General features: G+C 37.2%; 1 protein-coding gene across 2 annotated transcripts in view; it reads left to right on the top strand.

The window, feature by feature from the left end:
* The window catches only part of LOC130238055 (putative sodium-coupled neutral amino acid transporter 10), a 39,343-nt gene that overhangs the window by 10,764 nt on the left and 3,971 nt on the right, over positions 1–24,608 (top strand). The window contains exons 4-10 of one of the 2 annotated variants that reach the window (XM_056468938.1): positions 4,246–4,352; positions 9,691–9,853; positions 15,806–15,979; positions 16,062–16,496; positions 19,112–19,210; positions 21,570–21,590; positions 23,483–23,749. In XM_056468938.1, the coding sequence (XP_056324913.1) occupies positions 4,246–4,352; positions 9,691–9,853; positions 15,806–15,979; positions 16,062–16,496; positions 19,112–19,210; positions 21,570–21,590; positions 23,483–23,749 (1,266 nt within the window). The remainder of the gene's footprint in view (positions 1–4,245; positions 4,353–9,690; positions 9,854–15,805; positions 15,980–16,061; positions 16,497–19,111; positions 19,211–21,569; positions 21,591–23,482; positions 23,750–24,608) is intronic. The other variant, XM_056468939.1, reaches the window with a different exon arrangement.

Genomic DNA, 24,608 nt, shown 5'->3' on the forward strand with positions numbered 1-24,608 from the left:
AACTGGCAGATAATTTTGCTCGTTTAAAGAAGACTCTTAATTTTTACTCATTTCTTCTGATGTTTAAAAATCATATGGATTTTTTTGATCGTTACCAACCCTGGGGAAAATTTCAAGTCAACAGACCTTTAGAATATGTTTAGAATATATGTCATTGTGACGTGTTCAATACTTATTTTCCCGCTGTATAGTAGAAAAACAAATATTATGTAAACCAATGGTTAGCAGTTTCCAACATTCCTTCAGGTATCTTCCTTTTGTTATCTTTTAAAGAAAGAATTTAAAATGACTTTGAGGGTGAGAAATGGTGACAGAAATGTCATTTTTGGGAGACCTATCCATTTCAGTTTCACTTTCCCTAATAACAGTATGACGTCACACCACACTTCATCTCCCCCATTTAAATACCTCTTCGTCAATCACTCCTTTCCCTTCCTCTCACTATACCATCCATTCATTATCAGCAGAACGAGCTGATAGAGACGTGTGTTTTAGGAGATGGTGGGGTGGGCCATGTTTTATTCATTCTTCATGGAGATTGGCTGTTGCTGGCGTGGGCTCCATTGGCTCAGCGGGCCCAATTAGACTAATAGAGCAGGGAAGGTGAGACGATTGAATGGGGGAAAGGCATAGCTCTGTCCCTCCATGACGGCTCCACTGGCCACCGGCGTGTCCTCGTGGCCACCAATCCAAACCATAGGGGAAGCCGAAACTGCGGGGCCTAAAGTTGAGGGTAAAACAATATGGCTGCTCTCACCCCCCCCCCCGGATGAAAAACACCCCCTGGGACCAATGCCCCAGCCTTGCACACCCAATGGGCAGCGTGGAGGAAGGATGGTAGGAGGCGATTAGAGGGATGAGGGGGGAGTGTGTGATGGAGCAGTCTGGGGAGAAAGACTGATAGAGGATGGATGTGGTGATTCAGGAGATGAGATGGTGTAGATTGCCTCTGCCATTTTTTTCCGGTTTAAACTGCCTCCTCACGCTGGGTCTGAATATAGTGCTGGTGGGAATGGATTTCTGCACTTACTTGGATCAGCTTGCTGTTGTATTTTGGTTTGTGTTACAGCAATTAGCTACCTAAAGCTGTGCAAATCTTGTTCACACCAACACAGTGACATCTTAAAAACAGTTCTAAAGTCTCCACCACAACTATAGCGATGCTGGAGTCATTTTCACAACAGTTGATGAATGATTTTCAGAACAGCTGATCAAAATATTAAAGAGCCCCTATTATGGGTTTTTGAAAATGATCTTTCATGTAGTGTGTAGCACAGCTCTAAGTGAAATATCCAGCTAATGCTCAAATCTGAAAGTGTACCGTGCTTAAAACTATTGATTCATCTATAAAAGAGTCGACTCAAAGTGGTTCGAATGAATCGCCATGCCAGCGTGTTGTGCATATGGAACTCAAGACCCGCCCATTTGTTGCGCGCGTAGAATTGATACCCCAACCCCTGCCCCCAAACACTGTAGAAAGAGAAAGAGGAAGAAAAACACTGGAGCAGATCCCGGTTGAATCATGTCACGAAGACGCTGTGCTCTGAAGTGTGAGGGAAAGCTAGTGGTGTTAACCCAAAGATGAGGCTCTGAAGAGTCAGTGGTTAAGGTTTATTTTTGCACAAATACCTCAGCATTATAGCCCCAGCCTTGTGCTGTGTTCCTGTCATTTTTCTGATGAGTGCATCAGCAATCTACAAGCTTACAATTGGGGATTCATCTGCCGTTTGTTAAGGAAAGATCAGAAAAGACCATTGAAGTATGGGGCTTTACAGGAACTTTACAGTACACAGTTCATGGATCAGTTTCTTCCTCCATTTCACAAGTCTATCTAAGTGCTATTAAAATGGTTGCCTCGTTTTCTCTAGCTTGCAAATTATGTATTTAATTGTGTTTTATTACTTGTAACCGCTTGTACTGTATCAGGTTAACTCCTTTATATTTTCATATCGCGTCTAAAACCACGTTAAAAAACGCAACGCGTGACGATTTGTTTACGGATTTAAAAGCGTTTGTGAGCTCACGATCCACTGTTGTTTGTCATTGCTATTGCCACTATCAGCTGTTCCTACACACGTGTGGTGGTCAAGTTTAAAAATAGTTCAGCTTTTGCCACTGTGTGGATTAATACTGAATGTGTGTCACTGTTATTACTTATGGTTAAGAATAGAGGAATATGCTGGTGTTAAACTGCATTGCTTTATTGCACTTCTGCATTGGACTCACACATACACTCTGCACTCTGACTACTTGTTGATAAGCCATGCTTGGCATTTCTCTCTGTCTCACGCTGAAAACAGTCGACCAATGTCATTTTATAATGCAAAATAGGAGCTCTTTAACAGGCAATTAGAATCCATCCATCCTTGGAATAATCATTGTCTTAAAGTCTATGTGTACTATAAGTCACAGAGACTTTAATTTGAGTATGTTGATGTACTTCCAACTGAAATGGAATATTGATATTGGAACAACATTCCCTAAAGCGCAAACTAATGGCAAGAGATGGTATTAATATGCAGTGGCTATGGAAGCCCTCAGGTTAACCTTAACAGAAGGACCGTCACTCCATGATGACTCCAAATGAGCAGACGCTCATTGAAGATTACCACAAAGAACAATTTTTTTAGTTTATTAACTTGCACGGGTTAATGTTCATTTTGAGAATAGCAATGTGAGTTAGTAAAATAAGCTTTGCAAATTTTGATTTTAAGCGGACGTTAAGGGTGCGCTATATGTGAAAACACTTGACCAGAAACAGCATTTCAGCCAATAAGCAGTAAGGGGCGTGTCTCGAAATTATAGCAGAGATATCAAAAAGAAGCGAGGTCTTGTTGAATTATGGGCGTGTTTTTTTTTTGGTACTTTCAAATATCAAGAGTATTTGCCAAAATCTGCTTAGTGAAAAAACATAATCCTTATCGTTCTTGGTGTGATGGGTGTTATAGGCCTTTAAAGTTGTCATGAAATCAAAATTTACTTTTGGTACTTTTAATGTACATAGTACTGCTTTTTATAAGTGAGCCCCCCTGTTTGTTTTTTCCCCAGTTTCTGTTTAACAGAGAGAAGATTTTGTCAACACATTTCTAAACATAATAGTTTTAATAACTCATTTCTAATAACTGATTTATTTTATCTTTGCCATGATAACAGTCAATAATATTTTACTAGATATTTTCAAGACACTTCTATACAGCGTAAAGTGACATTTAAAGGTTTAACTAGGTTAATTAGGTTAACTAGGCAGATTAGGGTAAATCGGCAATTCATTGTATAAGGATGGTTTGTTCTGTAGACTATCGAAAAAATATATAGCTTAAAGGGGCTAATAATATTGACCTTAAATGGTTTTTTAAAAACCATTTTAAAAACTAAAAACTGCTTTTATTCTTGCCAAAATAAAACAAATAAGACTTTCTCCAGAAGAAAAAATTTGTTGACATATTGTGAAAATTTCCTTGCTCTGTTAAACATTTGGGAAATGTTTTAAAAAAGTAAAATAAATTCTAAGGGGGGCTAATAATTCTAACTTCAACTGCATATGTGCACTTCATTATTTTGTAAAAATAAATTTTGCCATCACAATATTTAATCTAATACTGCAACTTTCCCCTCCCCCTCAAAACAACTGTTCTTCACTTCTGGCGACATGGTCTGCCTTTAGGGGGGGGGGCTTCAGGGAGGGACTCATCATCATTTTAAAAAATTTGAAAAAAAGGCTTTAAAGTGGTGTAACGAAATATTAATTAAAGGTCAATAAGTTTAATTGTAAAGGTTGGTAACTAGAAAAGAGATAATATTGATCAAAAAAGTGACTATAAAGACACCACGGTTACAAAAGGTTTCAAATAAATGCTGTTTTTTTTACTTCATATTCTTTTAAAAATCCTGAAATACAATAGTTTTTCAACAATTTACACAAAAAACATTAAGCAGCACAACTGTTTTTAACATTGACAATAAGAAGAAATTTTTGTTTCATTGTCTAGGTGTGATATTCATGTATGCTTTAATAGTGTAAGCTCATAATTTAGGCAATTATGATACTGAAGTTTTTAATTCATCATCAGAGAAAGGACTATTACTCCAATCATGCAGTGACCAACAACTACACAGAAAACCATAGCAACCACTAACCAACACCCTCAAGACCTTAGCTTAATGGAGTAAACTTATTAATGTCGTACAGTTATTTTTATAGTTCTAACTGTTAAATAAAACTTTATGTTTGTGTGTGTGTCATAGTGGAGACCATCCTGGGTCTGACCGGAGCCACCATGGGCAGTCTGATCTGCTTTATCTGTCCAGCTCTCATCTACAAGAAGATCATGAAGAACGCCTGGACCGCACAGGTACACACAGATAACACCTGGCTGCCAAGGATTGAATTGATGTATATATTAAAAATCCAAAAGGTGGTAATAACATTTTAAGTGGAAGTTTTATTTTACAATGAAACTGTTTTTCTTTCAATGAAAATATTAATATTAACACTCGTCCTGTAAAAGTTGATGTTTTTGAAAGGGAAATAATGTTAGTCTGATTTAAATTTCAAACTATGGAAGGAAGGCCTAAAATTTAGACGAGAAGGATTTAGATTTGTAATATGTATTATATTTGTAATAAAATATAATACAATATGCAATATATTTGTAATAATGTACCCCAACCTGATTTCACCAAGTATGACATGTTCCTGGATTAACATCTATGTTGATCCTGGAACAACATTCCAATCAGCCAATCAGAATTAAGAGATATGTTTACAGTTTATATTAAGTTTAGGCTTATGGTTAGGTTATGCACTTCTACATGATTGTCATCCAACTATTATTCCCTTCTGATTTTGGCATAAATTTACAGTTATGGTTAGGTTTAGGGGTAGGGAATAGGTATTACATTTTCGAACAAAAATGATGTTCCAGGATCAACATAGATGTTTATCCAGGATTGCATCGTACTTGGCAAAATTATTACTTGCCGGTAATGTATGTGTAAATGCAACTAAATGTCACTTGTCTACTTCAGTGGAAAGATGGATTTTGCTGTTAAAACTGACTGTTTAAATGTATCATCTCTATAGTGTTGTATAAAATAACTCAATTTGTTAATTAAATGCATGTACAAAAGATGACATTTAATAAAGTTAGAAAATAATTGCTTTCGATATAGGCAAAAAAAATCACATTTTATGATTACATAAGGGGAAAATGAAACAAAATTGCTTATTAAACTGAATCAGAGCTGATAAGACACTTGTGAAAATATATATTCAGGATAAATTACACTTACACAAAAAAATAAGCTATTTTCTCTCCAGTATATTATAGTGTCCTGGTTAAATGATGATGAAGTCTTTCAATGATGGTTCATTTATTGGTCACATTCTGTAATGTAAAGTGACGCTTACAATGGATTTGCGGATCCAAATGCAGGGTTTATTATACAGGCAAATCTAGAATTGTGGTCAAAGACACGGGATAGGTCAGTATAGGCAGTAAGCAGACAACATAAACAAACAAGGCGAGGGTCAAAAACACGGCAAGGCAAGGAAAACGCGTCAAGGTTCATTAACAGTATAACAAGACTCAGCCACTGGCGTGTATGTCAGTGCTGCTTTTAAAGTCTATGTAATCAGTTCTGAACAGCTTCAGCTGTGTGTGTTCGCAATCAGTGGGAAACTGGAACAGGTGTGAGTGTGTGGTGCATGATTGGATCTTGTAGTCCATATACCAGCGGATTTGCAGTTCTATGCAATTTGTGAGTTTACCAGCAATCTGTAAGGATTAGATTTCTGGTGATTGTGACACATTCCATAGAACCATTACACAACATAGCATCATGAATCATCGTAAGAACTAGAGAGAAAACAAACAAACAAACACAAATGAATCCCGAAAATTGAAACACTAAGCCAACATCAAAAATCAAACATTAATCTTGAACAAAATAAATAAATCAAATTACCATATTTTCCCTTAAACCAGGAGCTAAAACTCATAAATGGGGAATCTGTGAATAAGCCGTATACCTGTGCCTTGTTGGTGTGTTTCACCTAGAGTTCCATGCCTGGTGTGCTTTGCTTCACGTCCATTACTATACAAGTCATATATCCGATAGACTCCATTATCTCAGTGTCATAATTAAGGTCCCCAACCATAACTTAATTCATTCAACAAAATAAAACTATATACAAAAATAATAATAATAATAATAAATAAAATTCTAAATCATAAACAATAAAGTAACACATTATTTCAAGTTTTGTTACTATATATATATATATATATATATATATATATGTGTGTGTGTTGGGTGTGTGTGTGTGTTTGTGTGTGTTTGACCAGTATACTTAAAGGACAAGGCTTAATGGTAAGCCCTGGTCGTGTAGCTAAAACCCATTCATTCATTCATTTTCGTTCGACTTAGTCCTTTTTTTCCCTTGGGGTCGCCACAGTGGAATGAACCTCCAAGTTATCCAGCATATGTTTTACACAGTGGATGCCCTTCCAGCTGCAACCCAGTACTGGGAAACACCCATACACACTCATTCACACACAAACACTACGGCCAATTTAGTTTATTCAATCCACCTATACCACGTGCCTTTAGACTTGTGGGGGAACTGGAGCACCCAGAGGAAACCCATGCCAACATGGGGAGAACATGCAAACTCTACACAGAAATGCCAACCGACCCAGCCTGGGGTGGAACCAGTGACCTTCTTGCTGTGAGGTGACAGTGCTTACCACTGAACCACTGTGTCGCCCTTAGTTTAAACTCCTTAAAGCAATCCTTAACTCTTTATAGAGTCAAGAGTTTTTAGCATGTATTATGTGAGCTGAAATAAGAAGAGTCGTCTGGAATTGTGCATGCTAGAGAAAAGGCAGCTGCTCTTCTCTCTTTGTAATGGAGTTTGTCATTAATTTTGATATCCTGCAAGTGCTTTGACTTGCTGTGTGTAGTGATTCCCAGTGTGTGTGCTGGCACTGTCTGGCTCCGTGCCTCGGGCTGTGCCTCCTCCGTCTCCTGCCCAAATTACAGATGCCGTTGCTCTTTCACAATAGAGTCAAAGCAGCTGAGGTCTCATCTTAGATGATGTGTAACAACAATGCTGATGTTTTCCTCACCTCTTTTGCTTTATGTGGGTTGCAAGTTCTTTACTGCCAGCCTATGCCACACTTCTGTGCCCATGTGTTTTTCCCATCAGCTCCTAAACACTGGAGTGGACCCAAATGGGTGGCGTTCCTGATTTGGGGACGAGGAGCAGTCCAAAAGAGCTTCTTGTCATAACGACTGCAGCAGATGTTTGTGTTGGCATGAGTGGATGATGCCACTCTGCTTTGACTCATGCCAACTAGACTGACATGTCCAGATCCACCAGTGCACACAGAATACCCACAGATCAGGGGCATTGATTTAATAGATTTCATCAGTGTTTTGGGGCACCATTAATGACTGGATGTCAACAACACGCTGGCTTAATGTGTGTGCTGAATTTAAAATTGAAAGTAAAATTAGATTTGCACTGATGCTTTTGAAAAGTAAACCACACTGTAAAATTTTTTGGCTTCCACACAAATCCTTTATGTTGTCCCAGCACAAATCAGTTAAGTTAAATGAATTGTTTTTTTACAAATTTAAGTGGATTGAACTTAAAACAATTAAGTTGTCCAAAACAAAACTCAAGCATTGTGTTGATTCAGCTCATTTTAAATAAGTAGTTTGAACAAACACCAAAAATATTTTTTGAGTGCATTTTAGTAGAGAGAATCCAATAAATCGCGATTCTGTTTTTACTGGTTTGAAATGATACATTTTTAAAATGAATCCATTTAATTTAAAGAGGTGGTCCACTATGATATCATATTTTAAACTATAGTTAATGTCTAATGTAGCTGTGTGAACATAAACAACATCTCTGAATGTAAGACGCTCAAAGTTCACTGTAAAAGGAGACATTGGTTTTACAGAGCTAGCTAAGCAAAGCCTACAGCGAACAAATTTGGGGACTACAAAAAAATACATCCGGGTTAAGGATGTCAAAAACCCTTCAGTTAACACGCATACACTCTGCGCATCGAAGGGGCGTGGCCAGAGGCTCTGTAATGTTATAGCGGAGAAAGCTAAAATGCTGTCCAAACACTGATATTTTCACAGAGCTTGTTTTGTTTATAAATTCGGGCTTCCAAAGGACACGACACAAAGAGAGAAGTGCTTACAGTTTAATTTTAGTTATGTTCCAGTGAATTATAAATATATATAGCTAGCATTTGACAAAGGTCATTTACAGTTACACTGACTGAAAGTATTTACACAGTAGAGGCAAAGCGTGTGCTGGTAGAGGCGTGATGCTGTCATTATGTTAGCTGACCAATCAGAGCCTCCTGAGGGCGGGCTTTCAGAGGAACTAGGAAATATCACAGTCATTTTCATGTTAGCTGAGTAGCTATATTTATATAATATATAATTATATAGTATATGATTAAAGTAAGATATATGAAAAAATAAACTGACCCCATAAACACAACCAAGCCTTAAAATACTCTCTGGACCACTCCTTCAATGTAGTTTAATTTAATTTAGTATAATATCACTGTGAGCGGCGCGGTGGCACTGTGGGTAGTGTCTTCACAAATGTCAGGTAACAGCTGTAACAACATTTTATTTATTTTTTGTTGAGGTGTTTAGTTTGACAAATGAACTTGGACATTTTGTTATAATTTACTTTTTACTTGTGTCAATACTGTTTGAGTTTTCTTTGTTGGTTTGAACACAAAATAAATTATTTTGAAGAAAGCAGGAAACCTATAAAAGCTTTCAATTCCACATTTACTTCCACTATAGTCACTGGTTAAAGGTTTTCAGCTTTCTTCAAAGTATCTTCTTTAGTGTTCAACAGAAGACAGAAACTCATAAAAGTTTGAAATAATTAATTTTGTGTGAACTATCCCTTTAACATAAAAGCTCAAATTATCTGTTTGTATTGTATATTTAATATATTTATCTTGCAGGCACTTACACATTAGAAGTGATATATCTTCCTCCTTTACATTCCTCTCCTTATACAGCAACCGAATTTGTGCATGACACTTTTATTTTTAATCATAAATACCAAAATATTAAAATGACTTTAAATGCAGAAATGGGAAACATATGGTGCACTTTGCATGGTGCATTTGAGTCCTTGTCTGCATTTGTTTGAAAGGATTAAATTTATGATATTAATCTTTTATATTTAAATGCAAATATCGGGTAACACTTTAGTTTAGGTCACAATTCATGCTTTCAATTACTGGCTTATTGCCTAGCTATTATTAAGATGTTAACTGTTTATTAGTAGTTATAAGGTATGATCTTAGTCTGCATCCCAAATCCTACCCAAACCCAACTTTTACCTCACTACCAATTTAATAATAAACAGCTAATTAGTAGTTTATTAAGCTAGCAGTGTTAGTTAGTGGTTTGTTAATACCATGAATTTAGCCTAAATTAAATTGTTACCAAACATTGAAGACTGAAATAAAAATATGCATCACACTTTTGATATTTAAAGTATTTTCCAGGACTAAACTGTTTACACTTACTTTCTTAATTTCCCTCTCTCTCTCTCTCTCTCTCTCTCTCTCTCTCTCTCTCTCTCTCTCTCTCTCTCTCTCTCTCTTTGTCTCTCTCTCTCTCTGTTTTAAGCTGGTTCTGTGGGTCGGTCTGGGGATCCTGCTCATCAGCACTGCCACCACAATGTCCATTTCCTCCAATGAGCCGGTGAAAATAACCCCCGCTCAGGATGTCCCCGCAAAAACCGAGAACAAGCTTCCCAACATCATCGCCCCCGAGTTACCTAAAGTTCCAGGTACATTTATTCATTATATGTACATCTTAAATATATAACACAAAATATAAAAGCGAGTTATTATACTGTGGTATAGTAATTCCATAAATTAGACTCTGTAGGTAGCTGTTATCCTTATTTATCCATCAACTCCTCAACTATAATGATCATCAAAAGCAAGTTATTGTTAATTGTACTGTTTATTTTGTTTGTTTATTAATTTATTTACTTTTATGTACTTTGCCGTTGTTGTTTTTTTTTTTTTTCAATTAGTTTGAGTATTTTTTATTAATTTTCAAGTACACACATTCACAATCCCCACAACTCTTATCAAGAATAGACCATACTAAATTTTCCAAGTTGTCAATTACTTTAGTCTGAAAATACAGGAGTTTGGAGAGTAGGGTTGGGTACCGAAATGGCACTGGTACCTATGTAACCGGTATGCACCGGGCCGAATTAGCAAATGAATTTCGATGTCGAATTTCAGTGCCACTGGTGCTGCGAGAAGGATGCAAAAAGGCACGCATAGGTACTCGTTGTGTCACACAATCTCTAAACATTTAATGTTAAACAACATTGAGGGATACGGATACTGATGTTAAGTGTTTGTTCTTATTGCTTAGGGAACGCACGCATGTAGGCAGTACTGCGCATCTGGTGAGAGACTCCCTTCAGATTCATCAACACGCATGATTGCATTCAGCAAATTTGCTTAAACTAAGCGTTCTAAAGTATGGCTATATTTTACAAGCAAGGATTCTGACACAGCTACGTGAAGCAGATACTTTACAAAGATTGCGTGTAAGGGGAAACACGTCAACCTAATGAAAGATTTGAGGGCACAGGGAATCAACTTAAAAGCAGCTTTGACAGCTTGCAACATCCTCTGGCACTTTCACTGAGTACATTTACAGGGACACCAATACTCCCCCGATTTTAATAAGATTAATTACTCTGATTAAGAGTCTACATGTAAACAGCGATTTTTGATTACCTTAAAGGGCCACAGACACCCATGTCCTGAAATGTAGAGTTTTTTTCTTTCCATGCAGCGTGCGGTATCAAACCCCATTAAAACAACACTTTTCCACAAGTCCTTACTTCATATTTTCATCCAATATCTCAGTTTGTCATGGAGCATGAATAATATGTTCCTGAAACTGCCGAACTGCAGTTAAAGTCGAAAAATTAATAATAAAACTCCTGAAAATGCATGAAACTCTGGATGAAACGTGGATAGCGTGGTTATATGGGGTTAAATTATGTTCATAAAAGTGTTCATAAAAAAAAAGAAAAGCATAAATCGCACATTTGTATACATCAAACGCTCTTCACTTGTGTTTCATAAATAAAGTTTATTAAAAAAATAGAGAAAATCAAGTTATAATGAAAGCATGAGCTCCGGTGGCAGGCCTCTCTTTGAATCGGTGACTTGAATGACGCCCTTCAAACCTGAGCGCTCGCTGTCTCAGAGCAGCAGTGACACGGCCGGTGGCGTTTTCCCGTTATGGCTCCGGTCACGGGGAGGGAGATGGGAGAGCTTGCAAAATCTGGGACAGGGGCAGAATTGTCAGCGTTCCCTCCAACACAGGCCGATACAGGATTGAGGCTCGTAAAAAAGCACCGTCCCACCGACTTCATCCACCATTACCTCTGGTTTTGTGTTCTGCCACTCCTCCTTCCTCTCCCTCTCACTCCCTCCTGCTGACTGACAGTGGCATTTATCACCGAACGGACACCCACTTCCACACCTGTTTCCTGTTTACGGCGTGCTGGTGAGGGCAGATGTGTGCAGACGCGGGGCTCTGTGCGCGAGCGACTGGAACATGGGGCCCGCGGGCATGTGGAGGTGTGCAGATGTAGGAGAATGCAGATGCATGCCTTGCTTTTCAGGATTGTAGGGATTTGTAGCCTTCCCACTTTTTATTTATTTCTTTTATTTTTTATATATACAGTTGAATTATGAGCCCCCCTATATATTTTTTGTACCCAATTTCTGTTAAACGGAAATTGTTCTGTTTTTTTTTTTTAATCTCAAAAGTGTTTTTATTGAACATGTTAGATATGAAACATGTAAGGGTTTCTGCTGGGTCTTAAAAAGTCTTAAAATGTCTTAAATCTCAAAATCCAAATTTTAGGCCTTAAAAAGTCTGAAAATTACTGAAATGTTGGGTTGTTTTTTTTAAACCGGTCTTAATTTTACTTTGTGTATTGCTACTCAACCTGGCCAAAACTCATAAAATCACCAACAATCATCTTAATAAAACGTTAAACTTTTTATTTAAAATGTCATATTAACTCTTATCATAATGGTTTGATTATTTTCCTTACAATAACATTTGTTTGAAAATTCTCCATGTATTTACTGCTGAGGACACCGACATGGATATTGTTGTGCATAGATTTAATAGTTTTTAAAACGTTTAAAACATTTGCTATTTTTTTTCTTATTTTAAAGAAAATTTATGTTGGAAAAAAAGTGTATGGATGCAAGTAAAACTTGCTTTTTTTACACAAAATTTGAAATATTTTGATAAGAGATATCTAAATATTTATTTGTATTATTAAATGCATTTAAATTATTAGAATTTTTTTGGTACTGACTAATGGAATATATATATAGATACACACACACACATATTATTGTATAGCAATGTTAGATCGTATTGAAAGGCGGCCTGGTGTCACGGTGGCTCAGTGGGTAGCACGATCGCCTCACAGCTAGGCATGGGCCGGTATAAGATTCTGACGGTATGATAACCTTGGACAAAAATATCACGATTTCACGGTATCACAGTATTGCGATTACAGCTCTAAAATATATTCTTTTTAAATGTCTGGATAAAAAACAACACATGTTCCCCCTCTTTGAACACAGTATATTTAATTTTTTTAAAGATTTAAAAAATTTTGGAGCAGTAAACATGTCAGGCTAAATAATGAAAATAAATCATTCACTTCTGCTTCTTCATTAGTTTTAAAAACACAGATTTCTTTGTAATTTAAAACGGCATCTTTGGATATCTTTTCTGCTGGAGATACTGTTGTCCTAAAAAACAAACAAATAAAAAAGGAACAGTACAGAAAATCTAAGTTTTAAAATGTTGACTTACAAACCGCAGTATACCTTGAAAACGGTTATCGTCTTATACCTACTCACAGCAAGAAGGTTGCTGGTTCGAGCCTCGGCTGGGTCAGTTGGCATTTCTGTGTGGAGTTTGCATGTTCTCCCTGTGATCACGTGGATTTCCTCCGGGTGCTCCGGTTTCCCCCACAGTCCAAAGACATGCGCTATAGGTGAATTGGGTAAGCTAAATTGTCCGTAGTACGTAGTGTATGTGTGTAAATGAAAGTGTGTGGATGTTTCCCAGTGATAGATTGCAGCTGGAAGGGCATAAAACATATGCTGGATAAGTTGGCAATTCATTTCGCTGTGGTGACCCCAGATTAATAAAGGGACTGAGCCGAAAAGAAATTGAATGAATGACATGCAGCCCATCCCCTTTTTTGTAACTTTTACTTTTATTTTTAACATATTTCTCCTATAAGGAAAATAAAATAAAAATAAAAAACAGAGCCAAGTAGGCAGGTTACATACAGTTCTCACATTCTTCTTACACAGTTATTTTCATGATTGGGGGTTAAAATCAGTTGTTGCGCTTCCTAAATGCATATAGTACCGAAGCTATGATCTCAAAACCCAGTACTGATTCAGTTTCAGTGACCACCTTTTTTTGCCCACCGCCTTTTTTTTTCTTTCTTTTTTTTTGTGTTCTCTTTCTTTTCTTCTCTTGCTCTCATAGATCATGTTTATCAAGACTGCTGTTCTTTCTCATTTGCAACTCCTTTCTGCGTATGCATAAATGCTGTCGTGCAGTAGATTATCTGTTATGGTTGTTCACTATAGGCTCAGGTTAAAGGAAGGTGTGGACGTTGTAAATATTCAAAGGCTGTTTTGCACAGGACGAGTGGCAAGGTTATATGGAAAGCACTGAGCATCCATCTCGTACTCTTATTAGAAATCTCCTCTACAGTTCGGCTCGTATCCTGGCCGTCTGTCATGCTCTGCTGCCCTCTACTGGTTTTTGTGTGACACTTTTAAAGGGATTTATTTTAAAGACAACTCTATTGCATTAAAAAGACTTGAATTTTTTGCTGCTTATTATTGTTTGGATTTAAATTGATATTTCAATAAGTTCAAGAGTGACGTTTTTTGTTTTAAGAGGCTTTTAGGTTGTGTGTGTGTGTGTAGTTCGTACAGTATTTATATGTACAGTGCCTCACAAATCTCTCTTTTTAAATGATTATCTTTTTTAATTAATTAATATATTTTATAGGATGTTATACAATAAGACGTTAGTGTATATATATTAGATTAGTCAGTAATACCAAACCCAAAACTGGAACTAATCTAACAAAATATTGTAAAATAATCTAACATAATATTGTCTTTCTATTAGTGATGTGGACTCTTATTTTAATAAATATAACTGTTTTATTTAAATGCACCAAAATATATTGTCTATGATCACTGAAAAATGGATAAAAATATTTTCTCCCATTTTAATTCATTTATTAATGCTGTGCACATACACTCACTGGCCACTTTATTAGGTACACCTTACTAGTACTGGGTTGGACCCCTTTTGTCTTCAGAACTGTCTTAATCTTTTGTGGCATAGATTCAACAAGGTGCTGGAAATATTCCTCAGAGATTTTGGTCCATATTGACATGATAGAATCACACAAGTGCTGCAGATTTGTCGGCTGCACATCCATGATGCGAATCTCCCGTTTCATCAAATCCCAGTGGCGCTCTATTGGATTGAGATCTGGTGACATTGGAGGCCATTTGAGTATAGTGAACTCATTGTTATTTTCAAGAAACCGGTCTGAGATGATTTGCGCTTTTTGACTTGGCACGTTATCCTGCTGGAAGTAGGCATCAGTAGATGGTTATAAAGGTCATAAAGGGATGGACATAAATGGTCATAATGGGATGGACATGGTCAGCAACAATACTCCGGTAGGATGAGGCGTTGACCCGATGCTCAGTTGTTACTAATGGGCCCAAGTGCCATTCTCTTCTGATCTCTGGCATCAACAAGGCATTTGTACCCACAGAACTGCCTCTCACTGTATATTTTCTCTTTTTCTGACCATTCTCTGTAAACCCTATAGATGGCTGTGTGTGAAAATCTCAGTAGATCAGCAGTTTCTGAAATATTCAAACCAGCCCGTCTAGCACCAACAACCATGTCACATTCAAAGTCACTTAAATCACCTTTCTTCTTCATTCCATGATGCTCTGTTTGAACTGCAGCAGATCGTCTTGACCATGTCTACATGCCTAAATGCATTGATTTGCTGCCATGTGATTGGCTGATTAGAAATTTGAGTTAACGAGCAGTTGGACAGGTGTACCTAATAAAGTGGCCGGTGAGTGTATGTGCATCCAAACCTTTTAGTGTAGAGATTTAAGTACATTTTGTGGTTAGTTATAGTGTACAAATGCCCATTGTTTTAACAATGCATTCAATTTCCAGTGTGAAAAAAGATAAATTTGTTTCACTCAGAAATATTACGTCATGAAAACTCAATAAAATGAGTTGTGAATGCAGATTCACGTTAACTTTTAATTTGAGTTTTAAATGATGAGATCACATCAGCGTAATTAAAACCTTTTGCAGCGTTGTTTTTAATTTTGCTTGATTTGGATTGGTTTTCTGCACCCAAAGTTGGGTCTTCGTCAGAGTGACTTAATGCTGCAAATTACATGTGACAAGCCTCAGGCAAAAACTAATTAAAGAGCAAAAAAAAAAGAAACATTGACACTATTATTAAAAAACCGCATGAAGCCTGAGAACCATGGGTATGGGATAATTTTGACACATCTTTCACTCTGCATAGAAACTTGACATTATTTTTTTTTTGTACATTATGACACGTCTAGATTATCTGTCTTTCTAGTGCAAGAGAATAGAGTGGAACCTGATCCAGGAGAGAAGCCAGATAGGCCCCCGATTGAGGTTGAACAGCCAGCAGAGAAGAAAGCAGACGAGCCCCCTCAAATTAAAGTTCCTGTGGAAGTGGTTGAGCAAAAGAAAAAAGAGGAAGAGGTTCAGCTGGACCGCCCTGAAGCAGGTAATGCCTTCATTTAGCTCTGCAATTTTGTGACACACGAGAACCAGCGAGCAATGACAGTCATCTGGCTTTTCTTGTACAGGTGTAGCGGTCCCAGAAGGCGAAGCGCACCGCCATGAGCCGCCCATCCCTCATGATGGAGTTCAGATTGATGAGATCAAAAACCAAGAGGAGCTGGAGGATGAAAAGAAACAACCCTCCATTGTGGAGGAAGAAAAGAAGCTTCCTGCCAGAGAGGAGGAGGAGCTTCTTGCTGAGCAGGGGGCGGGGCAAGCACAAGAGGTGGGGTCTGATGCTGTAAAAGAGGAGGAGCTGAAAGAACAGGACGGCATGGTGAAAAGGGCTGTTGACAAGGCTAACAAAGTGGAAAACCCAGAAGATCCAAAGCAGCCATTGGTGGTCCATAAAGAACCAGAAAACCTGCCTGAAGTGAAACAACAGCATGGTGACAGTGAAGCCGACGGACAGAAGAAGCTAGAGGAGAATGAGAAAGCCCCTGAACCTCAGGAAGAGAAACGTGAGTGAACATAGTAGCAATTAAGAGACAATAAACATCTGAAGAGTTCAGATGCAAAAGCCTCTAAGGGTGATTTCACACTAGCACTTTTACTCTGTACACGGGTTCATTTGATGTCTGAGTTAGGCACATTTAGTGAACAATGTCCTCTGAACTCAGCTGCACACCCGTGAACCGTACCTGAGTCCGCCTGAAAGAGGTGGTCTGGTATACTTCTGATATAAATACAATCGTATCGAATAACGGAAGTGAACAGCTAACTGTACCACAAACTTTAGTTTTTATAACATTCATTCGTGTGTGTGTATGTCTGCGTACCACCTAAAGTCAGATCACACGATTTTTATTGATTAATTTTTTTTTCGTAATAAAATCGTGACTTGTCATGGGTAACAAATGTGTCAGATCACACGTTTCTTCATGATAAGTCATACCGTGACGTTAACGATGAGCGTTATTTCCCAAAGCAATCACAATTGTTGCTAACTATATTTCTTAATTTCACTGTTTTTTCAGTCTTATTTCAATCTCTCAATAAACACTGATGCTTGCTGACAACTAGGCTATATTATTTAAGGGCATTCCTTAGGACATGGATAGGATCAAACTTATGATTCCTTTTTAATATTAAAATATTTTCTTTGAAATCTAAATGTAAATTTTCCTGCCATGGACTTCTCCCTCACCTGAACTTGCTGCGAGTGAGAAAATGCACATAAGCAGCAGCAAGGAAAAATCAGATGCTCAAGACATAATTTTTACAATAATGATATTTTTGAGATTCTGAGATTTGTGATACAAAAATATTCATTAAATCCTTATTTTCCTCAAAGTGAAACAAATCATCCACCTGTATAGTTGAGTAGTGGAGGGGCACAAACAAAAATATAATTAGTATATTTTTCTTGGAAAAAATATCTTTTTGAAACGAATTTCGTTTGCTATAATTTTTATCTTAATTTTAATGTTTGTTTTGTTGGTCAGTTACCTATGAACAAGAATACTGAATAACATTTGAGGTGATGCGCTTCAAAACAAGTCCGCTATATGCACCAAAACATGAATTGCTGTCAGATTGTGTTGGTTTGTTAAATAAAATAATAATCTAGCCCAAATAAATTATTAATCTAGCCCAAATAAATTAAAGTGAAATATTCACAGTTTCAGAGAAGCCTATGGACTATTTTGAGGGATGTAAACAATAACATTGGTCCTAAAGTATTTCCTCTTTTGCATTTTTCATTTCCAAAGCTTCCAAGAATCCAATAAGTTCCACATATTGATAAATAGTGTTATGATGGCTATTTTAACGTAAAGTTATGATTGAATTGCCTCTTGTTACGTTCATGAATTAGTTTGCCAATGTTATCACCACATTGAAATGGTCTAAAATAAACTGTTTTCATTTTTAATGACAAATTTGAATAAGTAGGAAATGCTTTTGCGACGTATTCCCCGCACTGAGCATGTTCCCAGATTACCTCAGAAGAACAAACTCTGTTGGAAGGATGAGAGAACTCAGAAACTCGCTGTGAGAATGAAGATGTCTGCCTAATTGTGCCAGTGTGTCAGATAAAATTGCTTAAAACACCTTAATATTTTAGAAAAGGTACAAAAGAAAAGGAAAAAAATGTAACATTTTAGACTTTCTGATATGGTGTCGTGAGGCGGCGCAGGCATGGTATCGGTTGTCGTGAACTATGCCACGTTACACGAGAAGAAACAATTGAATCTTGTGTCACAACGACCATTTGTTTATGAATCCCCTACGTCAAGGAAATCATGCCGAAGTCGTGACAAATTCGTGTGAGCTGACCAAGGCTTAACGTTACTTTGGTGACAAGCGGGACTGACCCAGTTCAAACACAGCGATAATGTCTGCTTGCCTCCTCCAAAAGCGACTTTAGCAGACATTGCGTTATGTTCTGAGTGTTTTTAATATTTTTGCGTCAGATAGACACAAGTTGCTCTCTGTATGTTACCTAAACCAAAAGATTCAGTAAAAGCAGAACAACTGTGATAATCATGTCTTTCTATTTTGCCTCTTAGGCTTTCATGGCCGTCTGTCACCTAGCAACAGCTATACACACAACAGCAGCTTGATGACACAAACAAACCAGTGTTAAGTAGGAAAAACATTGTGAACATAAACCATCTGAGAAGGTGGCAAGGGGGGGGGAACAATTGAACTTGGATTCAGACCAGGCAATCGAACCAAGTGTGAAAGCACCTTAAGTGTCATCGGAAATTTCCATCGAAAATGAACATTTCTCTCAGCCTCCTTTGTTTATGTTGAGTTTTTTCACTTTAAAGACCATGAAAAGGATGTATTGTTTGCCGTAAAAGTGATATTACTGAACCTACACACAGGAGCCTGATAATAATGCTCATTTTAGAAGAAAATTTCAGACGGCATTCAGAGGATTTTGCATCTGAACTCTTCATCTAGATGCTTCGTACATGACTGATGAACTCTTAGTAACTAGTAAACAACATCTCTGACCTTTTTGTTTTTATTCATATTCTGTTGACATGACATGGCGCATCATAAGATCCAAGCGAATGACCTTTTCCACTCTAATGATGTGTTCATTTGTTGACTGTTCTTCCTGCAGCGAAGGAGAAGATTGTTGCGGAGGAGCACAAGGACGAGAAGGTTCCAGATGGGAAAGATGGAGGAGCGGAGAAAGATGGAGATGGAGACAAGATGGAAGGTGAGGGCTGACAGAACATTGTTTGGTGTTATAGGAAGTATGGCTTGAAATGTAGGTTGGTGGATTTAAGTGGATGTTTTAACAGGTGCAGTCTTAACTTTTTAAAAACAATTATGTACTGGGGAAATATTAATCATTATTAATCGCATTTAAAATAAAAGTTTTAAACATGATATATGTGTTATTTACACTACCTGACAAAAGTCTTGTCATCGATCCCAGTTGTAAGAGCAACAAATAATAACTTGACGTCATTTGGAAAAGTGGCAGAAGGTAGATATGGTAGGAATGCATCCCAATCAACACAAATACTGCAGAGGATGTATTGGAACCCGCATGGACCCAAGATTCTCACAGAAATCAGTCAAGTTTGGTGAAGGAAAAATCATGGTTTGGGGTTACACTCAGTATGGGGACGTGCGAGAGATCTGCAGAGTGGATGGCAACATCAACAGCCTGAGGTATCAAGACATTTCTGCTGCCCATTACATTACCAACCACAGGAGAGGGCAAATTCTTGCTAAGGGGAATAGGCCCAGTGAAGGACCCACAAACTGCCAAGGAATGAATTCGCAACTCATTAGTCAACAAATCAGGTGAATCCAGCATTTCTGTGCAAGATCAACTGCTGGAGATCTCAAATGACGGTGGCCTTTTAGGGGCCGTTTGCATATCGCGTAGACTAATTATTCCAGACAAACACAGAACACTCTGCAGTGCTTAGTCATTTTCTCCATAAATAAAACTTGTATTAAAGTGACAGCAATGTTTTGTAAGCTTGTCGTCCTCTGAGAAAACGATTCATGTTCGCCTTGCCACCTACGTCAAATCACGCAGTATAATTGTCACGTGTTGACCGGTCCGCGGGGATAAAAAGGTTGGGGACCACTGATCTAAAGGCCTATGCCTTTCATATAAGCCACTTCTGATACCAAATGATCAACTAGAAATCAAGTTATTATTTGTTGTTCCTAAAACTTGGATAGCGACAAGACTTTCTGTCAGGTTGTGAATATGTATTGTGTATATGTGATACATACATTTAAAAAAAAAAAAAAAAATATATATATATATATATATATATATATATATATATATATATATATATATATATGTATGTATGTATGTATGAATATATAAAATATATATATATATATATATATATATATATATATATATATATATACACAAAATAATTTTCTTACATAAATTTTTAAATGTAAATAAAATTTGTATCATATACATATATATTTTATATCTAAATATAAATAGACATTTTCTCAAATATATGCATGCACGTGTTAAATATGCATAATACATATACACAGTACACGCACTTACATTATGTCAAAACAAACTTTTAGTTTGGATGCGATTAATTGCGATTCACTTTTGCCCAGCACTACTTTATTTACTTATTTTTTTGCATGGTTGTGCATGGTTGTGTTCTTTCATCACTGCTGGCTTCTTGGATTCTTGTTGGGAAAAGGAAATATTTCTCCCTCTTCATCTTTTTTTTGTTGTAGATTTATAATTCTATAATATTCTTAATTAAGTTAAAGATAAGTGTATGCACAAAAACATACAACATTTAATAAACCCCCACACATTAGAATGCATCCTGTTTAAAACTATTTATATGCAATTTTAATAATAACTTGTGATTACTACTTGAAATTTGTATTTTTACTTTGTCAATACTCATCATAGGGTTTTTTTTTCGTGCAAAATATTTTGTCATTTATGATATAATACAATTTTGTTTGATGACTTATGTATTTTATTAAGCACAGGTCAATAATCGTATGTTTAATATTTTTAATATGAATATATCTGATTGACAATGAAATATTATTTTACCCATTTAAGTTGTTTGAAGTACTAAAACAGAAAGTACTTGCATTTAATATGCTTTCTATGAATCTAACATCACGTTTGCAAGTTTAAACTGATTCTGACAGCAAAATGGATCTTTTACCCGTATATACATTTAATTAGTTTATATTGTGCATTTGTTATTTTTAAAAAGACTTTAGATATATTTTGCAGTTATAGCTACACTTTAAAAAGCTTATCACACATATAAAGCTGTCTTTTGCACTGTACTACTTGCCTTTTCTGTATAAATAATGGTTTTATTTGCTCTGTTTTCTGTGGCCGACCCCTGAAATGTCCCATTGCATTGCTACGCTCAGATATACTGCAACATTGCATCAAATCTGAAATCTCTTGTCTCTTTCACGTGGCTTGTTTTTATTAAGGCACTCTGCACTCTTTCTGCTGTCTTTTTCTCTTTTGTTTCTCAATTTCTTATCTTCCTCCGCCATTCTGTTGTGCCACGGACTCCTGCCTCCTACAGTGATTAAAAAGATTGTTGCAGGTACGAGATGACGTGTCTTATGTCTGCTGTTCTCACTCCACTCAGATTGTCATCTGCAGTTATTTTAACAGTCATTCACTTTAATTATAGCTGTTAACCATTAGTCTGAAATAACAATTAGTATCTGTGTTTATACATTGTTGATCTAGTTTATAGATGATGTGTGTGCTTCTAATAATTGGGATCCCCAGTCTGACTTTTGTTTGATGATGAAAGTGATTTCTTTAGTAGAATTTTGCATTGAAGTTGTTAGGGAACTAGCACAACCTACAAACTACATAGAAATGCTCTATCATGCAAAGCAGTGAAAAGCACTAAAAAGCACACAAAGCAACATAACTGTCGCATAGCAACCGAGCAATATCTTACTAACCATAGATTTGTATACACAGATGCCCATTATGGACTGTGTATATAGGCCGCTATACATAAATCATCCACCATAGTAGAACAGTCAAAGCTGGACTGTGCACTTAACTGTAGTTATACGTGAAGTATATGTATTCAACAGAAATACTAAAAATACTAATGTAATACAACACTAGAAAGGTGGGATGATGGCTCAGTGGTTAGCATTGTTACCTCACAGCAAGAAAGTCACCGGTTTGAGTCCCAGCTGGACCAGTTGGCATTTCTGTGTGGAGTTTGCATGCTCTCATCTCTTCGTGTGGGTTTTCTCAGAACTAAATTGGCCGTAGTGTATGAGTGCATGTGAGATTGTATGGGTGTAGTAGCCGGCAGCTAGCTCTCTGCAACTCTCAAGTTAAGCAGGGCTGCGCCCGGTCAGTACCTGGATGGGAGACCACATCGAAAAGCTTGGTTGCTGCCGGACGTGGTGTTAGTGAGGCCAGCAGGGAGCGCTTAACCTGCAGTCTGTGTCGGTCCTAACGCCCCAGTATAGTGAAGGGGATTCTATACTGCTCAGTAAGCGACGTCTTTCAGGTGGGATGTTAAACTGAGGTCCTGACTCTTTGTGGTCGTTAAAAATCCCAGGATGTCCTTCAAAAAAAGTAGGGGTTTAACCCCGGCATCCTGGCCAAATTTGCCTACTGGCCTCTGTCCATCATGGCCTCCCAACCATCCCCATGTCATGATTGGCTTCATCACTCTGTCTCCTCACTAATCAGCTGGTGTGTGGTGTGCGGTCTGGTGCAATGTGGCTGCCCTCGCGTCATCCAGGTGGATGCTGCACACTGGTGGTGGATGAGGAGATTCCCCCCAATGTGTTAAGCACTTTGAGTGTCCAGAAAAGCGCTATATAAATGTAAGGAAATATTATTATTATTATGGGTCGCGACAGGCATCCACTGCGTAAAACATATGCTGGAAGAGTTGGCAATTCATTCTGCTGTGCCACTCCTGAAAAATAAGAGACTAAGTCAAAGGAAAAAGAATGAATGAACACTAGAAAGACTACAATGACAACATTAGTTAACACAATTAATGACAATCAGAGGCTCTGCAGTGTTTTGCTGTCTAGGGAAAATTCTTTTGCTGTTAGTGACAACACATTGACTGTTCCAAGATGGTGGATGTGCTTACTGACGAGGCATCTGCATATACATATTTATGCTACTAACTACATGCAAACATCATATCAGCCATTTCGAAAACCTTAACAATGTCGTTGAAATCCTAGTTCTAAACAATGTTTAGCAAATAGTGGTCAACTACACTGTTATTTTTGCAGATTTTAAATGAACATTTCTTAAGAAAAGCTAAAGATCAGTTTTCTGTTTTATCTGAAAACATGTAATGCAGTCATACTCATGATCCTGAATATATTCAGAAAAGATAATAAAAAAAGGTAATCATGTATTGCTGTGAATGTTGGATCATCGTTTTATTTTTGTTGTTGTTTTTTCCCACCTTTCTGCTTGGCCGATCCTCAGAGGGTCAGTTGGACCATGCTATGCTGCTGCAGGTAATTAAGGAGCAGCAGGAACAGCAAAAAAGGCTCCTGGACCAACAGGAAAAGCTCTTGGCAGTGATTGAGGAGCAGCACAAGGAGATTCACCAAATTAAGGATGGAGAGGAAGAACCAAAAGCAGTAGAACAGCAGAAAAAGCACTTGGACCAGGAGGAAAAACACTTGCCTGTGAATGAGGTGGTCCCCCAAGTAAAGGAAGGAGAAGCTGAGCCAAAGGCACCAGCAGCAGGTGAGTCTAACACCATGTCCTAACTACACGAAATGCAACATGCGATAAAAGGAATCTTTTCCTTGTTAAAATAAGTTTTTGTCCTAACCATCCACCACAGCAATGCGTGAAATTTCTGTTTTAGAAACTGTTTCTATTTCTGCAAGATCACAGCTGAACAACAGTGTAAACAACTCTAACAGCGATCACCTTAGGTGCTGATTATCTGCTTTATTAATTGTTAAATGCTACAAATGTAGGTTTGAATATCATTTTACATGACATTTATTGTCATACTGAAAGCAAAAGCATACATATGGTTTGAAAATAAATGTGAAAATTAACTCTGATTCCAAACCAACAAGTTCACTTACTCAGAATGTACTTTTAATAATGTTAAAGAGGTTTAAAGTGGAAGTGAAGCACTCATGTTTACATTATTTTGTAAATTGATTTACACTTTAATAAAAATATATATAACAAACTCGATTAATGTAACCATTTAGAAGAAAAGGGCATGTTTTACTATAGCTTTTAGACCTAGGGTGCCATCATTTTGAAATATTGCTGTGTCTGACGTCACGGGGTTGGTTCCACTCTCTCTGCTGAACAAATACAGCGGAAGTAAAGGACTGAACAGCTTAATTTAACCCAATGCGTGAAGTTGTGGGCATGGAGCTGGTGCAAACACAAGCATCAGATGTGTGTCTAATATAAAAATATTTTTATTCTATTTTTCTTTTTTTCCCTTTTAATTACTGATCATTTGATGCACTTTGGCCCACTCTCTGTATTACGCTGCCTGAATTCCTTGTCTGGGTTTCAAGCATGGTTTAACAAGGTCCGGTACTGACATAATGGGGTTGTAGTACTTTCACTT

The sequence above is a fragment of the Danio aesculapii genome, chromosome 12 (genome assembly GCF_903798145.1).
Source record: "Danio aesculapii chromosome 12, fDanAes4.1, whole genome shotgun sequence".
NCBI classification, from domain to species: Eukaryota; Metazoa; Chordata; class Actinopteri; order Cypriniformes; family Danionidae; genus Danio; species Danio aesculapii.